The sequence below is a fragment of the Heloderma suspectum genome, chromosome W (assembly GCF_057233095.1).
Source record: "Heloderma suspectum isolate Gila_16-S chromosome W, 16-S_ref, whole genome shotgun sequence".
Taxonomy (NCBI): domain Eukaryota; kingdom Metazoa; phylum Chordata; class Lepidosauria; order Squamata; family Helodermatidae; genus Heloderma; species Heloderma suspectum.
The window spans coordinates 2,162,014-2,184,751 of NC_139475.1; the positions used below are offsets into that span (position 1 = coordinate 2,162,014).

At 49.6% G+C, this 22,738-nt stretch overlaps 1 protein-coding gene across 1 annotated transcript; it reads left to right on the top strand.

The window, feature by feature from the left end:
* Positions 1 to 1,822: 1,822 nt before the first annotated feature.
* LOC146333940 (vomeronasal type-2 receptor 26-like) lies at positions 1,823 to 10,899 on the top strand. The gene is made up of 7 exons (XM_084825312.1): positions 1,823 to 1,888; positions 2,015 to 2,280; positions 4,257 to 4,458; positions 5,308 to 6,120; positions 7,367 to 7,493; positions 8,877 to 9,746; positions 10,817 to 10,899. Exons 1-7 carry the CDS (start codon positions 1,823 to 1,825, stop codon positions 10,897 to 10,899), a joined length of 2,427 nt encoding a protein of 808 aa, XP_084681438.1.
* The last annotated feature ends 11,839 nt before the right edge of the window (positions 10,900 to 22,738 follow it).

The window sequence follows — 22,738 nt, forward strand, 5'->3', positions numbered from 1 at the left end:
TTGAAGGGAGCCGCCTTGTACCGAGTTAGACCATTGGTTAGACCCCTGGAACAGGTGCCCTTTTGGGGCCCGTGGGCATTTAGCCAGTTGAGAAACTACCCTGCGCAAAACCACAGAATTGACTCGATGGAGGTGGAAGTACAGGCCTGCAGCCACCCGCCCACTTCCTTTCCCAAGGATGTCTCTGGCCCCCACGTGTGGCCCGGGGTGTTCACGGGAAAGAGCAGGTGGAAACCCCCACTTTGCTTTGAAGGGATCCCAGCTGCTGGCAAGAGGTGTTGTTATTTGAAAACAGAACATCATGAAGAGTTGAAGGGTGTCACGAGTGCGGCCCCTGTGCCCGGGCGGACAGGTCCCTTTCTCCTGTTCTCATCCCAAATGAACCATGCAAATGCAGCAACTATAGATTTTATTAATCCTTGTTAAAGCACAGGGTCATTCCAGTCAGTAGCTGCAGGATCAAGCTCACGTTTTGCAACTGTAGTAAGTATCTGCAGGATGAGGTGAAAAGTCTCTACAGCAATACCAGTAAGTGGCTGCAGGGCCCAGGATAAAAAGTCACAGAGTGGAGTAAGTAGCTGTAGGACAGGGATGGATGGTCACTAGGTGATACAGTGAAGTCTCTGCAGGATCAGGGAAATGCTCATGGAGTGAGGTAAGTATCCGCAGGATCAGGCTGGACACCCACTGTGTAATAAGGGTAAATATTGGCAGGATCAGGGTGAAGGTCTGCAGTGTGGGCAAAGACCTGCTAGATGTAGCTAAGTGGTTGCAGAGTGAGAATGATCCGTTACTGAGCACGATGCGGGAGCAACTCCTTTCTTGTCCGCTCATTCTGGTGTGCTCACCACTGTTGCTGCCTGCTCTAGAAGGCCCTTCCTGCGCTTCCCAGCAGCCCCCTCTCTGCTTCAGCTCCTCTGCCTTCCAAGGAGCTCGTTGCTCTTTCCCCGTTCCTCCGTCTGGAGCTTCTGTGCTCCGTCCCTTCCGGTCGCTCGTTCCAGCCAGTCCTGAGCCTCTCTCTTCCCGCTCCGTCCTCCTTCTCTCTCCAGCTTGCGCTGCTATCTCGAGCCATCGAATGCGCCCTCGCCCTCGTTCCCTTTCCTCCTCTTTAACCAGCCCCAACTGTGGCTGGCTACTGTGACTGGCCAACAGGGATTCCGGGGGGATTACGCAGGACCCCCGGGGGCTCCTCACGGGGGCGCGGAGCCCCAGCAGGAGCCGGGGAAGGCGCCCAAGGCTGCACTGGTGCCCGGGGGCCATATGCCTGCCTCTCGTCTGCACGGGCCACCAGTGGCGCTCCAGAGTCTCAGACAAGAGCCCTTCCGAACCCACGCTGGAGATGCTGCCGCTCAGATCTGGGACGTCCGGCAGGCGAAGTGTGCGCTCCGACCCCCCTCCCTGCCTGCCTCCCTCCCAGCCCTCCCGCCCTGTGTGATTGGAAACCCACCTCAGAGTAATGGGAAATGGAGGCAGCGACCTAGTAGATCCTCGGAGGTCCTCTAAGATGCTGTAAGTGCAGGCAGACCGGCCGTCCCATCCTCCTCGCCCAGCCCTGCGCTGCTAGAACCTGCTGCCAACTCCTCCCTTTCTGGAGGAATCAATCTGGGCCAACGAACTATGCAACTTTGTTCCGGGCCTGGACTCCGTCTAGACTGCGGTGCTCAGATTTACACGGGTCAGAGGGCAGAACTGGACAACCGGCCCGGAGAGGAGCAGAGCGTGACGCAGCCCTGTTTTCCTGCTTCGGAGGTGCGAAGGGATCCCAGTGCTGTGGGGCTGCGGTTCTTTCCCTAGAACGAAACTAGCTAAATGACAGTAATTCATGAGGAAAGCCCTGGGGATTTCCAGCGGGGAAGTCAATAACAGTGACATCCAGGAGAAAACACGCGTAATATAAATACGCTCCGGGCCCTTCCGTGTGGGGCTGGGGTGGTGTCCGATCGCTTCGCGTCAGATCATTTCTGGCCCAGATCTAATTCCCCTGCCGGGGCCTGCATGCTCAACTTCCCTGCAGGTCCCGTTTGGTGACCGACCTCAAAGGGAAGGCTTCTCTATGCTGCTGATGATTTGGCTGCTACTAATATTTCGGCTCCTGTCTCAGGCCACCCGGAGGATGCAGAGGACCAACTGCCTCTTGACCTGGCTGATTGTCCGGCAGAGGGATTATTACAGGCCAGGAGACCTCCTTGTCGATGGGAATTTACCGCTTGGCACTTATTACTATACCAAGCCCGAAGACTTCCATCGTTTCGACTCATCAGAGTTCTCCATTATTCCGGTGTAAGTCTCCACACAAGGGATCTGGGACAGACGCCTGCCTGCTTTGCTGTCAGGTATATGCATCAGCCATGTTGCTGGTGCTCAACGTTTCCTGGTTTGATATGTGAGACTGGGGACCATAGGAGTTGTACTGGGGACAATGTTCTGATTTTGTGAAATCCATTCTGTCTGCATTTCTTGGATTGTCAGGTGCCTTTTGTCCTGTCATCTGCTCATTGGCAGAATCCATTTGTTTCCAATTTCCTGAATTTGAGCAATTTCACATTTGCGGAAATTCACACTTGCGCAAACATGCAAATCCCCCCCCCCCAGCTGTGCAAATCCTCCCCAAAATACTTTAGCATATGTGGGAAATGCACATTTTCAGCCAGTGTTTTGTATTATAATTTTAATATATTTTTCCAAATTTGCATACAATTCCAGAATTTTTTTTTAAAACCTGATCCACAAGTCTGCAGCCGGCAACCCTGGGAATCCATGGGTTGGATTCATAGAAATCCAAATTGATTGGATCCAAATCCAAAAAGGGAAAGAAAAGAACAGCCCTATACTCCATTTCTATGCAAAGTCCTTTCATCACTAAAAGAACAAACTGGGCCCTTTTCAAAATTAAGGATATAAGTATAAATTGACATATATCCTAAGATATATTTTGGACCACAAAAGACTCAGCAATTCCGCTTTAGGTGCGCTGTAAAGGGAGCAAAACAAAAAGGAGTCGGCCACCTTGAAAGCTTCCTTCAGCTGAGAGAGGCCATCGGTCCATCTATTTCAGTCTCTCCTGCACTGGATGGCCGTGGCTTTCCTTCCCTCTCATGCTTCTAAATTCTGCCGGGGATTGAACTTGGGGCTTTGGTGTGCAAAGCAGGTGCTTGTGCCAAACTAAATCAAGATGCCAGTCCTCATGGCTCTGAAAACAGGGCTGCCTCCTGTTGAGCCAGAGCAGTGACCCCCTCTAGCCCGGCAGCGAGCAGAGTCTCTCTAGCGTGCTGGACAGGGTCTCTCTCTCCCGGGGTTGCCTGTATATGCCAGGGATTGACCCTGGGGCCAGTCGCATTTGAAGGATGTGCACTGTCAGTAAGCTCTGGTCCTTGCCCTAGATATGGAACCAGTTTCCGGCCCTCACGGTTCCGCTTTAAGCTGGAAGCTGCTTTGTACCAGATGAGAGCTTGGGGGCAACTTGGCCAGTCTCCCCTGCACTGCTTGGCAACAGCTCCCCAGGGCTTCAGACAGGATGGAAACTTCCCCAGGCCCACGGGGAGACACTGGGGGTTGAACCTGGGGCCTTGTGCATGCAAAGCAGGGCCTCTGCCACCGCGCTGCAGCCCTGCCCTGCCCCTCAGTGGTGCTGAATCACACCTGCAAAAACTCGCTTTACCGTGGAGAGATTTGGAGATGTGATGATGGCTGCTGGGTCACGTTTCCGGAAAAAAGGATCAGACCAGCTCCTGCAGGAGAGGTCAATTGGCAGCTCTGACCCACGAGAGCTCAACAGAGATTCCACGATGAGAGGCAGTCTACCGCAGAACAGGAGTTGTTGTGTGGGGGAGAAGAGGAAAGGAGGGCTGTTGCCTTCGTGTCCTTCTTGTGGGGCTCCCAGCAAGCCTCTTGGCTGACCACCTTCGGACACAGGACGCCGACCTAGAAAGAACCACCTTGGTTTCATCCCCAAGGGCTCATCTAATGAAACGCAGCTTGCAGAACCGTGCGACTCTCGGTGTGAACAGAACAATCTAAATTTCTCTGTGAATCGTTCCTTGTCTTTGGTCTAGAAGGTTTTGCCTCGTTCAAAGAAGGTTGAGCCAGATAGGCTTTTTAATCCCCCACTTCTCATCGGTTCCGTTGGGATCCTCACCCGCCTCCCAATGTCTCCCTCGTCCCTGCAGGACAGTAATCAAGAGCTACCAGCACTTCCTGGCCTTGGCGTTCGCCACCACGGAGCTCAACAAGGATCCGACTCTCCTTCCCAACACCAGCCTGGGCTACAGCATCTATACGCACATGGACATCGTCAGGTTCATGCATGAGAACAGCATCTCTCTGCTTTCCTCGCGGAGCCAAATGATTCCCAATTATAAATGCGACAGGCAGGATAAACTGATCTCCGTTATTGGGGGTCTCGACGTCCAGTCCTCAAGGGAGATGACGTCCTTAATGGGCATCTACAAGATCCCACAGGTAAGGGGATTCTTCTGGGGAGAGATGTGGGGGACCAGCAGAGCTCGGGAACACTGAGATAGACACCCCAGTCTCTGAACACGTATTTGCCCATGCAGTGGCTGTGTTGCCCTGATTCTGGATGGCAGGTGTGGGGGGCCTTCGGACTTTGGCTAACCTGCCATGCAGTAACCGTGGTGGTAGCCAGGAATCTCAGGTGGCTGCTGTGTGACTGATCCCAGCCAGCCACGGGTCTGTTTTGTAAGAAAGAGTTTTGGATGGGGAGAAACAACAAGGAGTCTTGTGACGCCTTAAAGACTCGGTAACAAAGGCGTTGCTGCAAGATTCCTTATTGTTCTTGCTGCAATCAGTTTATGCAGCTACTCCTCCGGGGATTGGGGGAAGACCCCCACCCACCCACCTACCATAATATAACATTTGTCAGTCTTCTGTGTATTGGGCTATTAATATTGTCTTTGGGGAGGGGCCCTATAGCTAGAATGCCCCCCAAATGCATGCACGGGGTGAACCTCCTGGAAAATAAACACATTCATTGCAGTGGTTAGGAACTTTGCCAGGGTTCCCTTCATGGCGGACCTGACTTTGGGGGGTGATATCCACACAGGGGGAGTCTTAAAGACATCGCAGAACTTCACTTGGTATTCAGACATCTATTTTTTAAATGGATGTCTTCCTTCCTGGTAGCACTTCATGCACCTGGAGTCATCTGTAGTAGTCCAGGGAAGCGCGTGCCATAAAACAAAATGTGCCACCAAATTCTTTAAAATGTCTTTAAAATGCCACAACATCAACAGACTAACAGGAAATTCCTTCCTTGAGCTTGGTCATGGCTTGCTCAACCCTGTTCAGGGGGAGAAAAGGGAATTCCCTTCCTTCTTCCGGATCGATCCCAAGGAAATCCTTCAGTCCGTGGGCTTAGTCCGGCTGCTCCTGCATTTCCACTGGAACTGGGTTGGGCTGGTTGTTCACAGCGATGAGAGAGGTGAAGAATTCATCCAGACGCTGACACCCATGCTCAAGCGGGAGGACATCTGTGTGGCCTTCACCGACATGTTCAAGTCAATGGACCAGCCCCACGCACTTCGAGTACGATCTGGCACTATCCCAAGTCCTTGGTTGGAGCCTGAAGTGATGATTGTGTTTGGGGATTCCAGTGTTATAATACAAATAGCAGCTTTATTGGGTATTCATGAAGAAAATACCCAGACGCCATTTAGGAAGGTTTGGATCCTGACCTCCCTCTGGGAAATGGCTGCTACCGGATCCCCCCTGAGTGGACGAGTTCTGAAACACATCCATGGTGCTTTACACTTCGGAGTCCACAGAAGGGATGTGCCAGAATACAAGGATTTTCTCAGGGCTTTAGATCCACTCCGGCCGCAAGGAGACGCCTTTCTCCGTTACTGGTGGGAAAGGACATTTAAATGTAAATTTGGGGAATCAGGCCAAAGCTTTGAATGGGGATACAGAAAGTGTACTGGGAAGGAAAACCTGGTGAATCAGCCAGTCTCCTTGTCTGAGACGAGGATGTCCAGTCACAGCTACAGCATCTACAATGCCGTCTATTCCGTGGCACACGCGCTACATGCCATGTACATCTCAGGATCCAACCGTGCAATGATGGGGGAAGCCAAGAGTCTTCTGAATGTCCAGCCATGGCAGGTAATGCTCTCATTAAGATATGGCAATGCTATAAAAAGTTCCTTGCAGATTTGGTCCATTTGGTCTTGGTCCATTCTAAAGACACTAGGGGTGTCTCTACGTTAATGGAAAACCCTGCCGCCCTACTGGAGCGTTTTGCTTCCGTTTCTGTGGAGCGATTAGGATTGGCTCCTTCCGATGACGAAGGTGACATGCAGTTGAAACCCGTTTCTGAGCAGCTTTAACGGGGCTTTCTATATCTTTCGATGAAACAGCACCATCTACGGGCAGAATCATCACAGATGACGATTCATCTGTGATCAAGATTCATCTGTGATCAAGATCAAGATGGGGCAAAGCCCAAAGCGCTGGGCATGCATGTCCAAGGGATTTCGCCCAAAGAAGATGAATCTTAAGCAGGAAACGAAACAACAGAGTATGGGGTGGGTGGGAACGGTCTCCTAACCGGAAGGCAGTTGCAGTTTGTTAGAAGATACCAGCTCCCACTCACAGTCACGCTGTCTTCTAAGCATCTCTTCCGTTTCAGATTCTTGCCTCTTTGAGGAACGTCCGGTTTAACAACAGTGCTGGAGATGAAGTTTCTTTCACTGAAAATGGCAAGAGATACGATCTCCTGAACTGGGTCTTCTTCCCAAATGGATCTTTTTTTCCTGTGAAAGTTGGAGGAGTGGATTCACGGGCTCCCCCAGGCCAAGACTTTGCAATTCGCTCTGACGCCATCATGTGGGCTACAGAGGTGGGGTTGAAGTGAAGGTTTGGGGGCAGCTGCTGGGAAGGGAGCACCCACCAAGACAACTGAAGGCACCTGCCAGCCGCTCCCCACGCCCTCTCTCCTTTCCCACCCCCACCCCATGGAAGTGGCAGCGGCGGTGGAGGGAAGAATCAGGAAGAGGGAATCGAGGCTGGGGGCTGAAGATAAGTGGGAATCCAAGCTGGGTGGAGGAGGAACGAAATAATGCTCAGGGTCCAAATGGCTGTGGGCCAAATGCACCTTCCGTCTTCGAAGGCAAATGTGCCATTGGGCCCACCAAGGTTGCCGACCCCTGTTCTAGGGTCACGGTAGAACTAAAGACTGTTGCAGTTCTCTCCCTTTGTTGCCTTTCTAGATGAGACCAAGGCCTACTGAGTCCAGGGAGGGGTCATTATCCAGCGGTACAAAGCAATCTTTGCATGCAAAGCTCCCAGGTTTGGTCCTGGGAAAGTGGATCCACTGGATATCTTCAACTGCTTGTCTTTTCTCTTTTAGAAAACACCTGTTGCGAGGTGTGTGGAGCGGTGCTCTCCGGGGCACTGGAGAAAGGTTCCTGAGGGGAAGCCGGTTTGCTGCTACACATGTGATCTTTGTCCGGAAGGGACGATTTCTAACTCAACAGGTACCTCAACTTCAAGAGCCATATAAGTGCAGAACATGCTGGGGTCAGAGTGGAGTGGAGCCAAGGGGAAGATGACAGACAAGGAGAAGAGTCTGCCATGTCCCCCAGGAATATTTTTTCCTGTAAATTCCATTTTGGATTGTAGACTTCTGTTATTTATTTGCTTGCAAAGTATACAGATTTACCTGAAATTTATTATTTTCTATGTAAATAATAGAATAATAACCCTCATGCTTCATTTTCTAGAATGGTTGTTTAGGACATCAGACCTAAAGCTTTTAGGGCAAAATGCTGATCAGGACGGGTGGTTGGTCATCCTTGTAACAACTGGGGAATGTTACCCCAAAATCAAACAGGTTGCCCTTTTATTTCTAGTGATTTCTGTGACCTGTTCCCCAGCCTCTGCGCGAACGTATCTCCTCAGAGGACAGACCATAATCTAAAGTAAATGACAGAAAGGAATCTATTTGTTGTTTTGCTCATTCAGAAGGTGCTGCAAGTAAAAGATCATGGTTCAATTCCGACAGTTACCTAGTTTTCATTCCTGGTTAAACAATTTGAGCTTTTCCTGCTTGCAGAATATAGAACATAAGTCTGGCATAGCGGGTAGTCATGTAAAAAAAAGTGTCTTGTAACTTTTCCATCTGTGGTCTTACCAAATCAGTTACTGAAGCTTAAACAGATAGCAATAAAATGGACGTTATGCTGTTTGCCCCGGCTGTGGACTGCTAAGGTTTGGAGGTGCTGAGATAATGGTAAGCCAGGTCTAGGTTTGCTTACAAGGTGCCTTTACTGAGTACTTACAGCACACAGGCGTACCCAGTGGTTGGATCAGACAGCTTCTCTGAACCCAGAGCCAAGGGGTTCAATGGGTCTTATACCATACATGTCAGCAGTGAAGCAGCATGGCAGCAGCAAGCGTTAATTAGCGTTCATCTGCAACTTTTCCGGCATAGACTAACAGCGCTTGGTCAGAAGGGAAACCATCAGAACTTTCCCAGCACGGCCACCTGTAACTCGGTATAAACACAGCCTCGCTTCTCAGGCACTTCCTAGGCCCTGATAAGATACTAGCCTTTGTTAGCATGGGATGTGCTGGGGCCGCGCTATTGACCTTTGACTCATCTCGCATGCTCAGAGGCCCACTAGCAAGGAAATTGCCCCAATAACGAACCTAAGCAAAGCATTATGGATGTCTAGGCCCCTCTAAAACGACAGGTGACTTGGTTACTGGCCTGGGGCCAATACATATGCTTATTGCTTAGGAGTACAATAAGCTTGAGAACTGCTATTTCCATCTCCTCCTTTGTGGCTGAACTGGCCTGTGCAGAAAGAATATTTCTCTCATGTTTGAGATACTTCAATAGTAGTTGCTCATTCCAGATGCAGATCACTGTGTCCTGTGCCCGGAAGATCAACACGCAAACAAGAACCAAGATCAGTGTATCCCCAAGAAGATCCACTTTCTTTCCTGTCAAGAGACACTGTGGTTTGTTTTAGTTTCTCTGGCTCTTTTCCTCTCTCTGATCACCTCTCTAGTGCTGGCAGCCTTCATTAAACACCGTGACACACCAATTGTCAAAGCCAACAACCGAGAGCTCACCTATGTCCTCCTCATTTCTCTCCTGCTCTGCTTCCTCTGCTCCTTCCTCTTCATCAGTAAGCCCACAGTGGTCACCTGTCTTTTCCGACAAACTGCTTTTGGCATCACCTTCTCTGCTGCTGTTTCTTCTGTCTTGGCAAAAACTGTCATGGTGGTTCTGGCCTTCATGGCCACCAAGCCAGGAAACGTGGCCAGAAAACTCTTGGGGAGACAACTGACAAACGCCATTGTCCTGGCCTGTCCCCTCATCCAAGCTGTGATCTGTGCTGTCTGGCTGCTGACCTCTCCCCCGTTCCCAAGCTTGGACTTCCATTCCCTGGATGGAGAGATCGTAGTGGAGTGCAATGAAGGCTCAGCCACCATGTTTTGCACTGTCTTGGGATACATGGGTTTCCTAGCCCTTGTCAGCTTCACAGTGGCTTTCCTTGCGAGGAAATTGCCGGACAGCTTTAACGAAGCCAAGTTTATCACCTTCAGCATGCTGGTGTTTTGCAGCGTTTGGGTCTCCTTTGTGCCCACCTACCTGAGCACCAAGGGGAAGTCCATGGTGGCCGTGGAGGTCTTCTCCATCTTGGCCTCTGGGGCTGGTCTCCTGGGTTGCATCTTTCTCCCCAAATGCTACATTATTGTGCTGAGGCCCAATCTCAATTGTAAAGATCATCTAATAAAGAGAAAGAATTAAGGAATCCATCCGTTTGGAACACGCCCTGGTACTCTACTATCCTGTCAAGTATATTTACTTAGGAAGTCCCATAAAATTATTGAAAATTTAATTTGCTGAGTTATCTGTTCAAGAACAAGGTCCTTTCCACACTAGCACCTTTGCCCAGTGCTGAGGCATTTGCTCTTTGCATTATATTTTCTCCTTATTTCAATTGCCAGAAACATCTTTCTTGTCTTTCCTGTTTGCCATTCCCACCCAGGTTTTTCAAATTTGACCCTGAAGTACTGTTTGGCCACTAGATGGCAGTGAAAAAATAGAAGCTCAGCTTGACCATTGTACCGCCTCTCATTTTTGAAAATGTTATATATGTAGAGACTTTTAACCCAAACCTGGTCAGAATAGCAGTGGAATTTCAAGTCCCCAATGGCTGTTTGGAAATTGATATTGGTTAATAAGCACATCTTGGTTTTCATACGGTAGGTTGGGCTTGACCCTCTTTGCAGGAATGGAATGACCTTTTCAGGAACGGAAGAAGTGGCCTTATTCCAGGTCGAGCGGTTGTCCTTCTAGCCCAGGAATACATACACATTGACTGGCAGTGGCTGTCCTGAGTTTTAGATGAGGGTCCTTCCAAGCCCTAATTGGAGATGCCGGGGATCAAATCTGTATGCAAAGTGTGTGCTCTACCACTGAGCTACAGCCCTTTCCTGCCCCCGTGCCCTACTAACTCAGCTCCTCTGTCCTCTCCTCCTATGTGACCTGAGGTTCACATCAGAATAAATGGGGAGGGGGAGTGGAGGCATGTTGAGGTGTGTGCTCAGGGAGACCATGTGGGCCACTTAGGTGTGCTGGGGGGCCACCGTCATTCTGTCCCTCTTTTTTACCTTGCCCACTGAATGCAGAGACCAACCTACCAGACTTTGGCACCATCACCATCAGACTTCTCCATTTTCTTCTGAATGGCTCGATAATCCCTGCGGGTCACACATCTTCCATCTCCTCTTGGACAGGGCCCAGTATTGTCTATCCCTGCAGTCTCCACTCCTCCTTTCCCAGGCCATCAATCTGAGCTAACGAACTTTGACACAAGTCTGGACTCCATTTTGGATTTAGGAACTCAGCTTCAGGCTGGAACCTGACAACTGGAGTCAAATCCATCCTCTTGAGAGCACAATGGTGGTGGTGAAGGTGGCCTTCTGCACCGCTACCAGTGCCACATGATAGGCAGGATTAGGGGCTCTCATTTGTGTTTGGTCACATCTCCTTCAATACTTGACCACTTGCACACTAGACGTTGTCTGGCCTGCTTCCTAGCTCAACAATCTCCCCAAACCCAAAGATCCATCTGAGCTCCGCAGTGCTGGTGGGGGCACTTTGGCATTTGACCGTGTCGGACTCAGATTGGGAAGAATCATGGAATAGTAGGGTTGGAAGGGGCCTACAAGGCCATCGAGTCCAACCCCCTGCTCCATGCAGGAATCCAAGTCAGAGCATCCCCGGCAGATGGCCGTCCAGCCTAGGGGTGGACGAAAGTCACTTCCCTGTCGTCGAAGCTTGTTCGCGGTGGGGGGGAGGCGCTTCGCTGCTCCCCCCGCGAAGTTCAGGCCGGGGGGGGAGGCTTCCCGCCTCGCTCGGCCGAAATTCAGGCCGGGGGGGAGGCTTCCTGCCTCACCCGGCCGAAATTCAGGCCGGGGAGGAGGCTTCCCGCCTTGCCCGGTCGCGAACTCGAAAGTTAAAAAAAACCCCCCAAAACGCCCCCGTGATAGGCTATGTGACGATTACCGTAGCCTATCACGGCTAGATCTGCAAAGTCAGCCGTGATAGGCTACGTTAATCGTCACATAGCCTATCACGGGTGACTTTAAAAAAAAAAGCGCGTACGCTAATGGCGGCCTCCATAGGGAGCCGCCATTCGCGTTCCTTATTTGGTCGCTGTAGTCTACGTAAAACTTTACTTAGACTACAGCGACCAAATAAGGAACGGGAATGGCGGCTCCCTATGGGGGCCACCATTACCCGTACGCGCTTTTTTTTTTAAAGTCACCCGTGATAGCCTATGTGTCGATTTACGTAGCCTATCATGGCTGACTTTGCAAATCTAGCCGTGATAGGCTACGTTAATCGTCACGTAGCCTATCACGGGGGCGTTTTTTTTTTCTTTTATTGGAATGGCGGCGGCCATTCATAATATTCATAATTCATAATATAGAACATAAGTCTGGCATAGTGGGTAGTCATGTAGAAAAAGGTGGGGGGGGTCTTGTAACTTTTCCATCCGTGGTCTTACTAAATAAGTTACCAAAGCTTCAACAGATAGCAATAAAACAGAAGTTATATGCTTAGGAATACAATAAGCTAGAGAACTGATATTTCCATCTCCTCCTTTGTGGGAACTGGCCCCTGCAGATAGGGTATTTCTCTCATGTTTGAGATGCTTCAATAGTAGTTGCTCATTCCAGATGCACATCACTGTGTCCCATGCCCAGAATATCAACACCCAAAGAAGAACCAAGACCAGTGTATCCCCAAGAAGATCCACTTCCTTGCCTATCAAGAGACACTGGGCTTTGTTTTAACTTCTCTAGGCCTTTTCCTCTCTCTGGTCACATCTCTAGTGCTGGCAACCTTCATTCAACACCGTGACACACCAATCGTCAAAGCCAACAACCGAGACCTCACCTACGTCCTCCTCCTCTCCATCTTGCTCTGCTTCCTCTGCTCCTTCCTCTTCATTGGTCAGCCCACGAACGTCCCCTGTCTTCTTCGACAAGCTCTGTTTGGCATCATCTTCCCTTTTGCCATTTCTTCCATTTTGGCAAAAACTGTCACAGTGGTTTTGGCCTTCCTGGCCACCAAGCCAGGAAACATGGCAAGGAGACTCTTGGGGAGACAGCTGACAAACGCCTTTGTCCTGGCCTGTCCCCTTACCCAAGCTGTCATCTGTGCTGTCTGGCTGGTAGCCTCTCCCCCGTTCCCAAATTTGGACTTCTATTCCCTGGCTGGAGAATTCATAGTGGAATGTAATGAAGGCTCAGTTACCATGTTTTACACTGTCTTGAGCTACATGGGTTTCTTGGCTCTTGTTAGCTTCATGGTGGCTTTCCTAGCAAGAAAGTTGCCGGACAGCTTTAATGAAGCCACGTTTATCACCTTCAGCATGCTGGTGTTTTGCAGCATTTGGGTCTCCTTTGTGCCCACCTACCTGAGCACCAAGGGGAAGTCCATGGTGGCCGTGGAGGTCTTCTCCATCTTGGCCTCTGGGGCTGGTCTCCTGGGTTGCATCTTTCTCCCCAAATGCTACATTATTGTGCTGAGACCCCATCTCAGTTGTAAAGATCATCTAATACAGAGAAAGAATTAAGGGATCCATAACTTTGGAACATGCCCTGGTACTCTACTATCCTGTCAAGTATATTTGTTTTTGAAGGCAAATAAAATTATTGAATATTTAATGTGCTGAGTCATTTCTTAAAGAACAGGCTCCTTTCCACAGTGGGGCAATTGATCACTGCTGAGGCATTTGCTCTTTCCCATGTAACTGGAAATAGACTGAAAAGGTTGTCTGTAGGGCAGTATATTCCCCACAGACATCCTTCAAATGTATAACTATTTTAAAATCATGGCATTTCTCCATCAGGAATTAGTGTCATATATGATGGATGGGAGCTACAACGGAAAGTTGCAGTATGGTTCAGGGTTCCTTCCTGCCAGTCATGCCCACTACTGCAATATGCTTAAGTTGTATGGATCTCAGTTCCCCTGTAAGGAGAGCATTCTTTTCTCCCCCATGGCATTCTCAGTTCATCTTGCTGGATTGTTTTTTGGTTGGTTGGTTGGGGGGGGCATTAGGGGGGAATGGTAGGTTTCATTTATTTTTTTGCCCACTGATGAGGCATTTGCAGCTTGAGTTCCTTCTGAGGGAAAAATGGCAGGATATAAATGTAATAATAAATAAAAAGAAATGAAAAAATGTTTTTGTGTTTCGGTACTTCTCCAAACCTGAGGTTTCCATCAAGAATGGTTTTACTTCTCTCTTGTTTCTCACAGCCCCATTGTGGCTCATTTTTTGTTAGCACGTGCCACGTGAGCTCACTATTAGAGGGAGTGACACCAGCAACGAGAATGGATCATGCTAAATTATGGGAAATGTCGGCTACACCCAGATTGGCAGAGTAGCAAGATAAAATGTGCAAATCTAAAATGTAGCACTCAACCAGAACATCTGTCCAGGGATGGGAGGACAAGGCCCATGCTGCCTTGACTCCTGAGATGAGACCCTTGGGTTTAGGCGCTCAGCTTCACACAGGATCAAGGGTAGGGATGTCAGATAATTTCGCCACGAATCTCGGGGAGGCCGAATGCCAGCGCATTCGGCCCCCCGAAATCGGTGGCGAAACGGTCTGCCCCCCCTGCCCTCTCCGGGATGGGACTTACCTTGGGCGAATCCTCCTGGCGGCGGTGGCTCTGGCAGTGGTTCGGCAGCGGTTCGGTGGCAGTTCGGTGGCGGTTCGGCAGCGGCGGCTGGTCTTCCGACCGGCTGCCGCCGCCATTTCCAGTAAAAAAAAAAAAAATGTGATAGGCTACGTAAAGATTTACGTAGCCTATCATGGCTAGATTTTTAAAAAATACTGTGATAGGCTACATAAATGTTTACGTAGCCTATCACGGCTGAGTAAAAAACAAAACAAAACACCATGTACTGGAGTAAATTTTTATGTAGACTAGATGTGCCAAAATAAGGAACGCAAATGGCGGCGCCCATGGGCGCCGCCATTTGCGTAAGCGTTTTTTTTTTTTTAAGTCAGCTGTGATAGGCTATGTAAACATTTATGTAGCCTATCACAGCTGACTGCAGGGACGCAAACGGCGGCGGCTACGGCTGCCGCCATTTGCGTCCCGGCAGAACAGCAGGATTCGCGGCTGGAGGGACGGGGCTCCTCCCCCCCGGCCAGAATTTCAGCGGGGAGGGACGGACCGCCTCCCCCCCACCGCGAAGCAAGCTGCGGGATCAGGTAAGGGAGTTTCGTCCATCCCTAGTGGTCATGTGCTCTCATGTCTGAGCAGCTGCATTTGCTCTGATGCCTGCTCCAGTGGAAGGCTAGCGCTTTTCCAGCTAGCGATATGCGAACCCACCCCTGTCCGGACTCTCCGGGCAGCCACCCAGCCCTTGCTGCCGCTCGCCAGTCCCTGGGCCGTGCTCAAGCCCCGCCCGCACTCAGCGAGCAGACTGCACTCACCCTGACATCCTCGTTGAGCTCCACAGTCGCCATGTTTTGAAAAATAGAACAGTGATTGCAAAAAGGTGCGTTTTTGCACACACGCAAACATGCACATTTTTATGATGGCCATTTTATTTTTCAAAAAATGGCGACCGCGGAGCTCGCTGAGCACGAGCAGGGAGTGAACGGGGAGAGGGGCTCAGCGAGTGGGGCTCAGGGGTGCAGGCGGGGGGGGGTCCACCGGATTCCCGGGCAGAATCGGGCACCCACTCCATCCCTGTTTCCAGCCTGCTTCATAGCCTGAAGCTCTCCTGAAATCCAGGGGCCACCTGAGCCCCACAGGGCCAGACAGGACGCTTAGGCCCGACAGTGCGACTAGGGCCTCAGAAGGGACACCGGCCATGACAAGCCTACCATGATTTCTTCATAAAATTGTAAATGAGGATGCTTCAGCCTCCTTTCGAATTGTTCCAGGAGGCACTCCTTAACTGACCAGCCTTGTCTTTATTGATATTCTGTTTTTAAAAAAGCATACTTTTAATATGGTGTTTTAATCTTTTTATCCTTTTACTATTTACCTTTCCTGTTCACCACCCCGAACTCTGGGATAGACGTGGAGCGGTATACCAATATTTCAAATAAAGAGATAAACCCCATGTCCCCCAAAGCATTGGGGAATCCCTTGGATTCCATAGGTCTTTGGAAGCGTACAAACCTAACGGGTCTTCTGCCTATGCAGGATATTCTAACTGCAGACCAACCAGTCAATTAATCCAGCAATGGCTTCCTGCCCAGCCTTGTGCTGCTATAACCAGACGTCACCTCCTCCGTTGCCCAGCCATCAATCTAGGCTAGTGAACTTTTGCACAAGCCCAGGCGCCATCTTGGATTTGGGTGCGCCGATGTGCACAAGTCAAAGGGCTGAACTTCAGAACTAAAGTCAGGTGTGACTGGCCCACAGAGGAGCAAAGAGGGAGACAAACCGTTGTTCTCCCTCCAAAGTCTGAAGGGAGCCCAACGTTCTAGGGCTTATGGTTCTTTCACTACCCTGCAATTATCAACATTGCAATAATTCTTGAGGAACCCCCCCCCCCCCGATTTCCACCCAGGAAAACAATAACACAGAAGTCCTGGAGAAAACATGCTTAATATAAACATGCTCTGGACCCTTCTGTGTGGGGCTGGGGTGCTGTCTGATCACTTGGTGCCTGTTCATTTCTTGCTAAGATCTAATTCCACTGCTGGGGCCTGTGCAGTCAGTTCTTTTTCTGGTTCTGTTTGCTCACTGACCTAGGAGGGAAGGTCTCTTTGAGTTGATGATTTTGCACATGATGCTCCTTTGGCTCCCGCCTCAGTCCATGCAGAGGATGCTGAGGACCAAGTGCCTCTTGACGATGCTTAATGAAGAGCAAAACTCTTGCAAGCCTGGAGAGCTCATAGAACACTTGCCAGCCATTGTCATATAAAGACAGAGGACTTCCGTTGTTTAGCCCCATCCAAGTTCTATGCTATTCCAGTGTACGTTTCCAGAAGGGGGATCTGGGATAGATGCTTGCCAGCTTTGCCTCAGATTAGAGAGCTCTTTCCAGGGAGATGCGCCAGCCATGCTGTTGAAGCTCCAAATTCCCTAATTTGATTTAGAAGGCTCGTCATGATTGGCTTCGGCCGGTAATGACAGCTTAAGGATTCTTCTCTAGTTTCCTTCTGAAGGGTTCTGTGCAAGAATAACTTGTCAATTGATTTTTTGTTGTCACTCTGCTGGCAATGGCTATGAAATGTCCCCCCATCCATGCCCCAAGTAGAGTTCGTCTAAGACAGGGGTGGGGGAGGTGGGTCCGGATCCATCAGTAGACATCTGGGTGATCGGCAGTGGACCAGCAAGCATTTCTGATTCCAAATTGTGTACTAACAGCAGCGACAAAGGACTTCCTCCCACCCTGAATTATACAGCTGAAACGAAGAAACCCAGGGGGTAACCAGGAATGGGGTTTTGTGTCCAAGTATTTTGTGTGGCCTCCGTTCAGTTTTGGTATTCAGAAGAAACTCCTGATGCCAGAATACTTTCATTCTAAGGGTATCTGTCTTTCTTTGCACCAGGCTCCGGTTGGAGGAGGACCTCGGGGTACTTGTAAAACAAGACTTTGATCATGCAAGCTTGATGTCTGCCACTCCTGATCTCGTTCCCAACCTTGCATTCTCAGGTGTTTCTTGGAGCACAACTCCCATCATCCATGGGGAAATGCTGCGGACAATAGGAGTTGTACTGGGAAACCAAGGCTGGGAAACCCTGAAAGCATCCCCGTGGCTGGGTGCTTCAGACATTTTTCAGGGTGTGGATGAGATTGTATAGTATGCAAAAGTCATGTGGTTCTTGAAGCCACAGAAATAAGGGCTCCAACCATCAAAGACTGAAATAATTAACAGTCCCATGACTGTTAGTGACTAAATAAGGAACAATAATTAACAAGTAAAATAATGAACAATTAGCAGTGCATTTATGGCAAGGTACAAGCTTTCAAGGAAAAAGAAATCAAACATACTGAAATATGCATTGCATTTAGCAATGGCAGATTAGCTTTCCTCCCAAAAAAGAAACCCCAGAAGGGAAAACATAGGCAAAGCTCAGTATCTGATTACCTTCACGCTCTTCCCCGTTTATATGCACAAAGTATTTTCTCCACTAAAATAGCAATCTGTGCCCGTTTTTAAAATCCCACATCATTTGACACGTGTGTCTAGAGGAATTTTGGTGCAGTAGAAACTCAGCCATTCCTGTCTAGATGTCCCGTAAAAGGAGCAAAACAAAGTTGACTGAGCAACCTAGACGGCTTCTGTCTAGTGTCTGCTGAGAGAGACCACCGGTCCATCTACGTCAGTCTCTCCTACCCTGAGTGGCAGTGGCTTTCCTTCCCTGCCCTACAGTGGAATTCTGCAGGGAATTGAGCCTGGGGGCTTTCATGTGTGAAGGAGGTGCTGTTTGGGTTCCCTGGCTGAATCTCAACCATGGTTACCAGTCCTGATGGCTCGGAATGAAGAGCTGCTTAAACAGGAACACCGGGTGCTGCCTCATAACAAGTCAGACACCGTGCCCTCTCGCTTCCTATCTATCAGAGGTTCTCAAAGTGTTAGGCAGGGCCTCCCTCTCCCCCAGGGTTGCCTGTGCATGCCACAAATTGATCCTGCGACCAGCTGCGTTTGAAGGAGGTGCTCTGTCATTGAACCGTGGTTCTTCCTCTAAAAATAGAACAAGTTTCCAGTCTGTGGTTCTGAACACAGGGCTGACTCAAGCGGGGAGCTGCTTTATGCCGTGTCTGAGCTTGGCTGCAGTGAGCTCAGGATTGCCTGCACTGACTGGCAGCTGCCCTCTAGAGCTGTAGAGAGGGGTCTTTCCCAGGCTTAGCTGGAGACGCTGGGGACTGAACCTGGGACCTCGCGCATGTAGAGCAGATACTCTCCCACTGAGCTACAGCCCTTCCTCTCAACCGTTCTGAATCACAGATGCAAAATCTTGCTTCATTAAGCCAAGAGTTTGGAGATGCTTGTAATGGCTGCTGGGTTAACTTTGCTTCCAAAAGGATCAGGCCTGTTCCTGGAGGACAGGTCTATTGGCAGCCCTTAACCATGGACACTAAATAGAGACCGGAGCCGGCCGCGGAGGATTCCGGGGGGGAGAGACGGATCGCCTCCCCCCCAACCCTGGACTGCTGGCCGGGACATGGTAAGTGTTTTGCACACCCCTACATTTACCACTCTTTGGACCCGCCCAGTCATATCTTAGTCGCCAGGAGGTGCAGGGCTCGAGAGGGCACATGGTTGGCCCCATTGCTGCAAGCACTTTGTCCATGTCATCAGGCCTCCGGGACTGAAACTGATCCCACAAAAACAGGCAGATGGTGTCATCAGACCCTGTGACTGGAACTGTGCTAACAACAGCGTGAAGTTCACTGCAGAGACAAGCAGTTGTGTCCTCAAAGTGCAATGCAAAAAGATCTCAGTGGGTCCTCGGGGGGGCCAGGGCCCCATTTGCTGGGGCAGGTGTTAGCAGCCCCCAGACCACCTGAAAGAGTTCTGCTGGACACTACTCGAGGATGCAATGGAGGCAGCACAATAAGCCTTCTTTGCTGCCCGCACTGCCATGCAATAGGCATGATTATGTGCTCTAGAATGCGCTCGGTCATCTTTGCTTCGCGTCTTATGCCATTTGCGCTCTAGCCGACATCCAGCCTGGTTCACTGACCGCAGCTCCCCAGTATACCAGGGAGCAGAATGTTGGGATGTTAGAGAACGAGCTCTACAGTGCTGGAGAGGGCACTCAGGTGCAGTCAAGCTGATGGCTCTCTGCATCTCACTGTTCTGCAGTGAGACTTGGACCTCATCGGATCACCAGCTCTCTCCACTGGAAGATTCCCAAGAGCATTCAGAAATCCATTGGATTCCCTCAGTCTCCTGGGGCAGGCTATTCGAATGGGTCCCCCATCCCTGCAGGGGGGAAGTAACATTGTGTGTTCAAATCTCACCAGGAAATGGTCTGAGCATGACAAGGCGGTTGCTTGGACCCCTCCCAGTCTTCGGACTCCCCATCTCATAACTTGGAGCAAAAGCCAACTCAAGGGTATGCCCTGCTTCATGTGTCGGGCAGATGGCAAACTGAGACAGCCCCAGGGTTGTCATGGAGGCCATGAAGTCCCGAGCTGGAACTCCAGAGACAGCATGGACGTTGAAGTCACTCAGAACCACCATCCTGGGATCTTCCAGCACCACACTTGAGACCGCCACTGGTTATGTAACCTGTTCTCCAGCCTCTGCACCAGGGCATCACTTCAGAGGATAGATGATAGCCCTGTAAGAAAAGGACAGATAGTAATTCGCTTATTTATTTTTTATTTGCACACTCATTCAGAAGGATTTGCAGGTTACACATTGTGGTTCAGTTCTTACCCAATTTCCATTTCCAGTCAGATTGCTAGTTTTATCTATAGTGATTTCTGTAACGTGTTCCCAACCTCTGCGCCAACACAGAGGACTTCTCCTCAGAGGACACTGCGTCATCTTAGGGAAGTGGCAGACTATAATTTCTCTGCACACTCAGAGGTTGCTGCACGTGATAGATTGTGGTTCGGTTCTTACTGTTCCCAACTTTCATTTCCAGTTACGGAATTTTCTTCCCTGAAAATATTGAACATGACTCAGCTACAAGGGGCTGTCATATAGGGGGGGAAGCATTGTGTATCTTTTCTATCTTGGGGCTTACTATAGCTGAAGCTTAAACAGAGAATAGTCAAAGGTGTGATATAAACTACAGAACTGGTATTTCCATCAGCTTGTTTGAGGGTTGAACTGGTTCCTACAAAAAGAACGTCTGTGTCCTACTTGAGATGCTTCAGTAATTGTTGCTCGTTTCAGATGCAGATCACTGTGTCCCATGCCCAGGAGATCAACACCCAAGCGGGAACCAAGATCAGTGTATCCCCAGGAAGATCCACTTCCTTTCCTATCGAGAGACACTGGAATACATTTTAACTTCCCTAGCCCTTTTCCTCTCTCTCATCACATCTCTAGTGCTGGCAACATTAATTAAACACCATGACACTCCAGTCATCAGAGCCAACAACCGAAACCTCACCTACGTCCTCCTCTTCTCCTTCCTGCTCTGCTTCCTCTGCTCCTTCTTGTTCATTGGCCGAACCATGAAGGTCACCTGTCTTCTCCGACAAGCTGCCTTTGGAATCACTTTCTCAGCTGCCTTTTCTCCTGTGTTGGCAAAAACTGTCACAGTGGCTCTGGCCTTCATGGCTACCAAGCCAGGAAACATGGCCAGAAAACTCTTGGGGAGAAATCTGATGAACTCCATTGTCCCGGCCTGTACCCTCATCCAAACTGTAGACTGTGCTGTCTGGCTGGTGACCCCTCCTCTGTTCCCAAACTTGGACTTCCATTCTTTGCCTGGACAGATCATAGTGGAATGTAATGAAGGCTCAGTCACCACGTTTTATGGTGTCTTGGCTTACATGGGTTTCCTGGCTCTCCTCAGCTTCACTGTGGCTTTCCCAGCAAGGAAATTGCCCGACAGCTTTAATGAAGCCAAGTTTATCACCTTCAGCATGCTGGTGTTTTGCAGTGTTTGGATCTCCTTTGTGCCAACCTACCTGAGCACCAAGGGGAGGTCCATGGTGGCCGTGGAGGTCTTCTCCATCTTGGCCTCTGGGGCTGGTCTCCTGGGTTGCATCTTTCTCCCCAAATGCTGCATCATTGTACTGAGGCCTGATCTCAACTGCAGAGATTGTCTCATTAGGAAAACAACTAAGGAGTCTGTCACTTCGCAACATGCCTCCTAGTGTAGTTTCATGTCATGCATATCTAGTTAGGAACACCAATGGAATTACTCAAGATTTAATGTGCGGAGTTATTTTTTAAACAGGCCCACACCTCCCACATCAGAGTTTTGCCCACCGCAGAGGCGTTTGCTCTTTCCCAGGCAACTTGAAGTGGCTTTAAAATGCTTGTTAGGCAGTATAGTCTGCCTCAAAATCCTGCAGTGGTTGAAGTGTTTAAAAATGGTGACTGTGCGCTGTTACAAATTGTTGTAATTGCGTGACACACGCACTACGATAAAATGTTGCCGTTTGTCTTCAACTCCTTAGGGTTCAGGTTTCCTGCCAGTCAGTCATGCCCTCTTCTGCGATAGTATAAGTTGCTTGGGGAACGATTTCCTGTAACAAGAGCATTCTTCTCTCCCCCGTGACATACTTTTTTCTCTTCTATCTGACACAATATTCTCTGGCTACCGAGCATTCTCTGTTCTACTCATTGGCCCTTTTTGGGTGGTAGGTTTTATTTTTAATGTTGGGGGCTCTTCTTCAAACCTGCAATTTCCCCCCAGGCATGCTGATACCTCCCTCTTGTACCTCAGGCACCCCACTGTTACTCTGTTTCTATTGGCACATTTCAGCTGTAATTTACACAAATGAATTGTCGAAATTTGGCAAATCAGGCAAATTATTCAGATCTCATGGTTCTGGATGTAACCCCACTTTCCCTAGCAGCAACCCTGGAGGGTGGTGGAAACCATAGGACCTGGGCTTATATGGTCATGGGATGGGAGATGGAGAAAAGGGCTGACCCCAAACTAGTGTGTGGTATTTCCAGCCCACCAGTAACCCTGTTCCCAGAAAAGGGGTGTGCACAAAGCTAACTGAGATATAAATAAGAAGGACAAGGATTTCTTTAACAAGGAAAGGAAAAGGGGACAGGAACCAAAATGAAAATTCTGACGGATAAACAATTTAATGTCTTTAAACAATAAAATGGAGGGAATAGAGTCTGATAGATGTATTGTCCACAAAGGTAGGGTTATTTCTTCAGTCCTATCTCTAGCTGTGGGGTCCAGGACTTGGACTTAGCTGAAGAGCAACCGAGGAAAGGGCAAAATGCGCCCGCTGCTCATGCAGCTGCTACTAATCTCCTTTCTCAACCTCCTCAGGACCTCTCATCTCGGTCTCTCCCTCTTCACCGATTCCTCACAAACCTGCTTCGCAATGTCTGTCTCCTTTTCTCTCCTCACAGTCAGAAAAACCCATCGGGGTCCAAACAGGCTGAAAGACCTTAAATCGGAATGTAAGGAAATACCATAGACTGCGTCAAGACTCTTGGTCCCACTCGCTCAGGATCATCTCCTCCAGTCTTCCCCAACCTAGTTCCCCTCAGGTGTTTCAGATTTCAGCTCCCATCAGCCCCAGCCAACATGGCCAAGGCTCAGGAA

What these genes read in the sequence shown, in the direction of transcription:
- LOC146333940 (XM_084825312.1), top strand. Translation starts at nt 1,823, where the DNA reads ATGAGGAAAGCCCTGGGGATTTCCAGCGGGGAAGTCAATAACAGTGAC. An exon ending in GAGTTCTCCATTATTCCGGT is followed by an intron (nt 2,281 to 4,256) that starts GTAAGTCTCCAC and finishes TCCCAACACCAG; the next exon opens with CCTGGGCTACAGCATCTATA. An exon ending in GCATCTACAAGATCCCACAG is followed by an intron (nt 4,459 to 5,307) that starts GTAAGGGGATTC and finishes AACCCTGTTCAG; the next exon opens with GGGGAGAAAAGGGAATTCCC.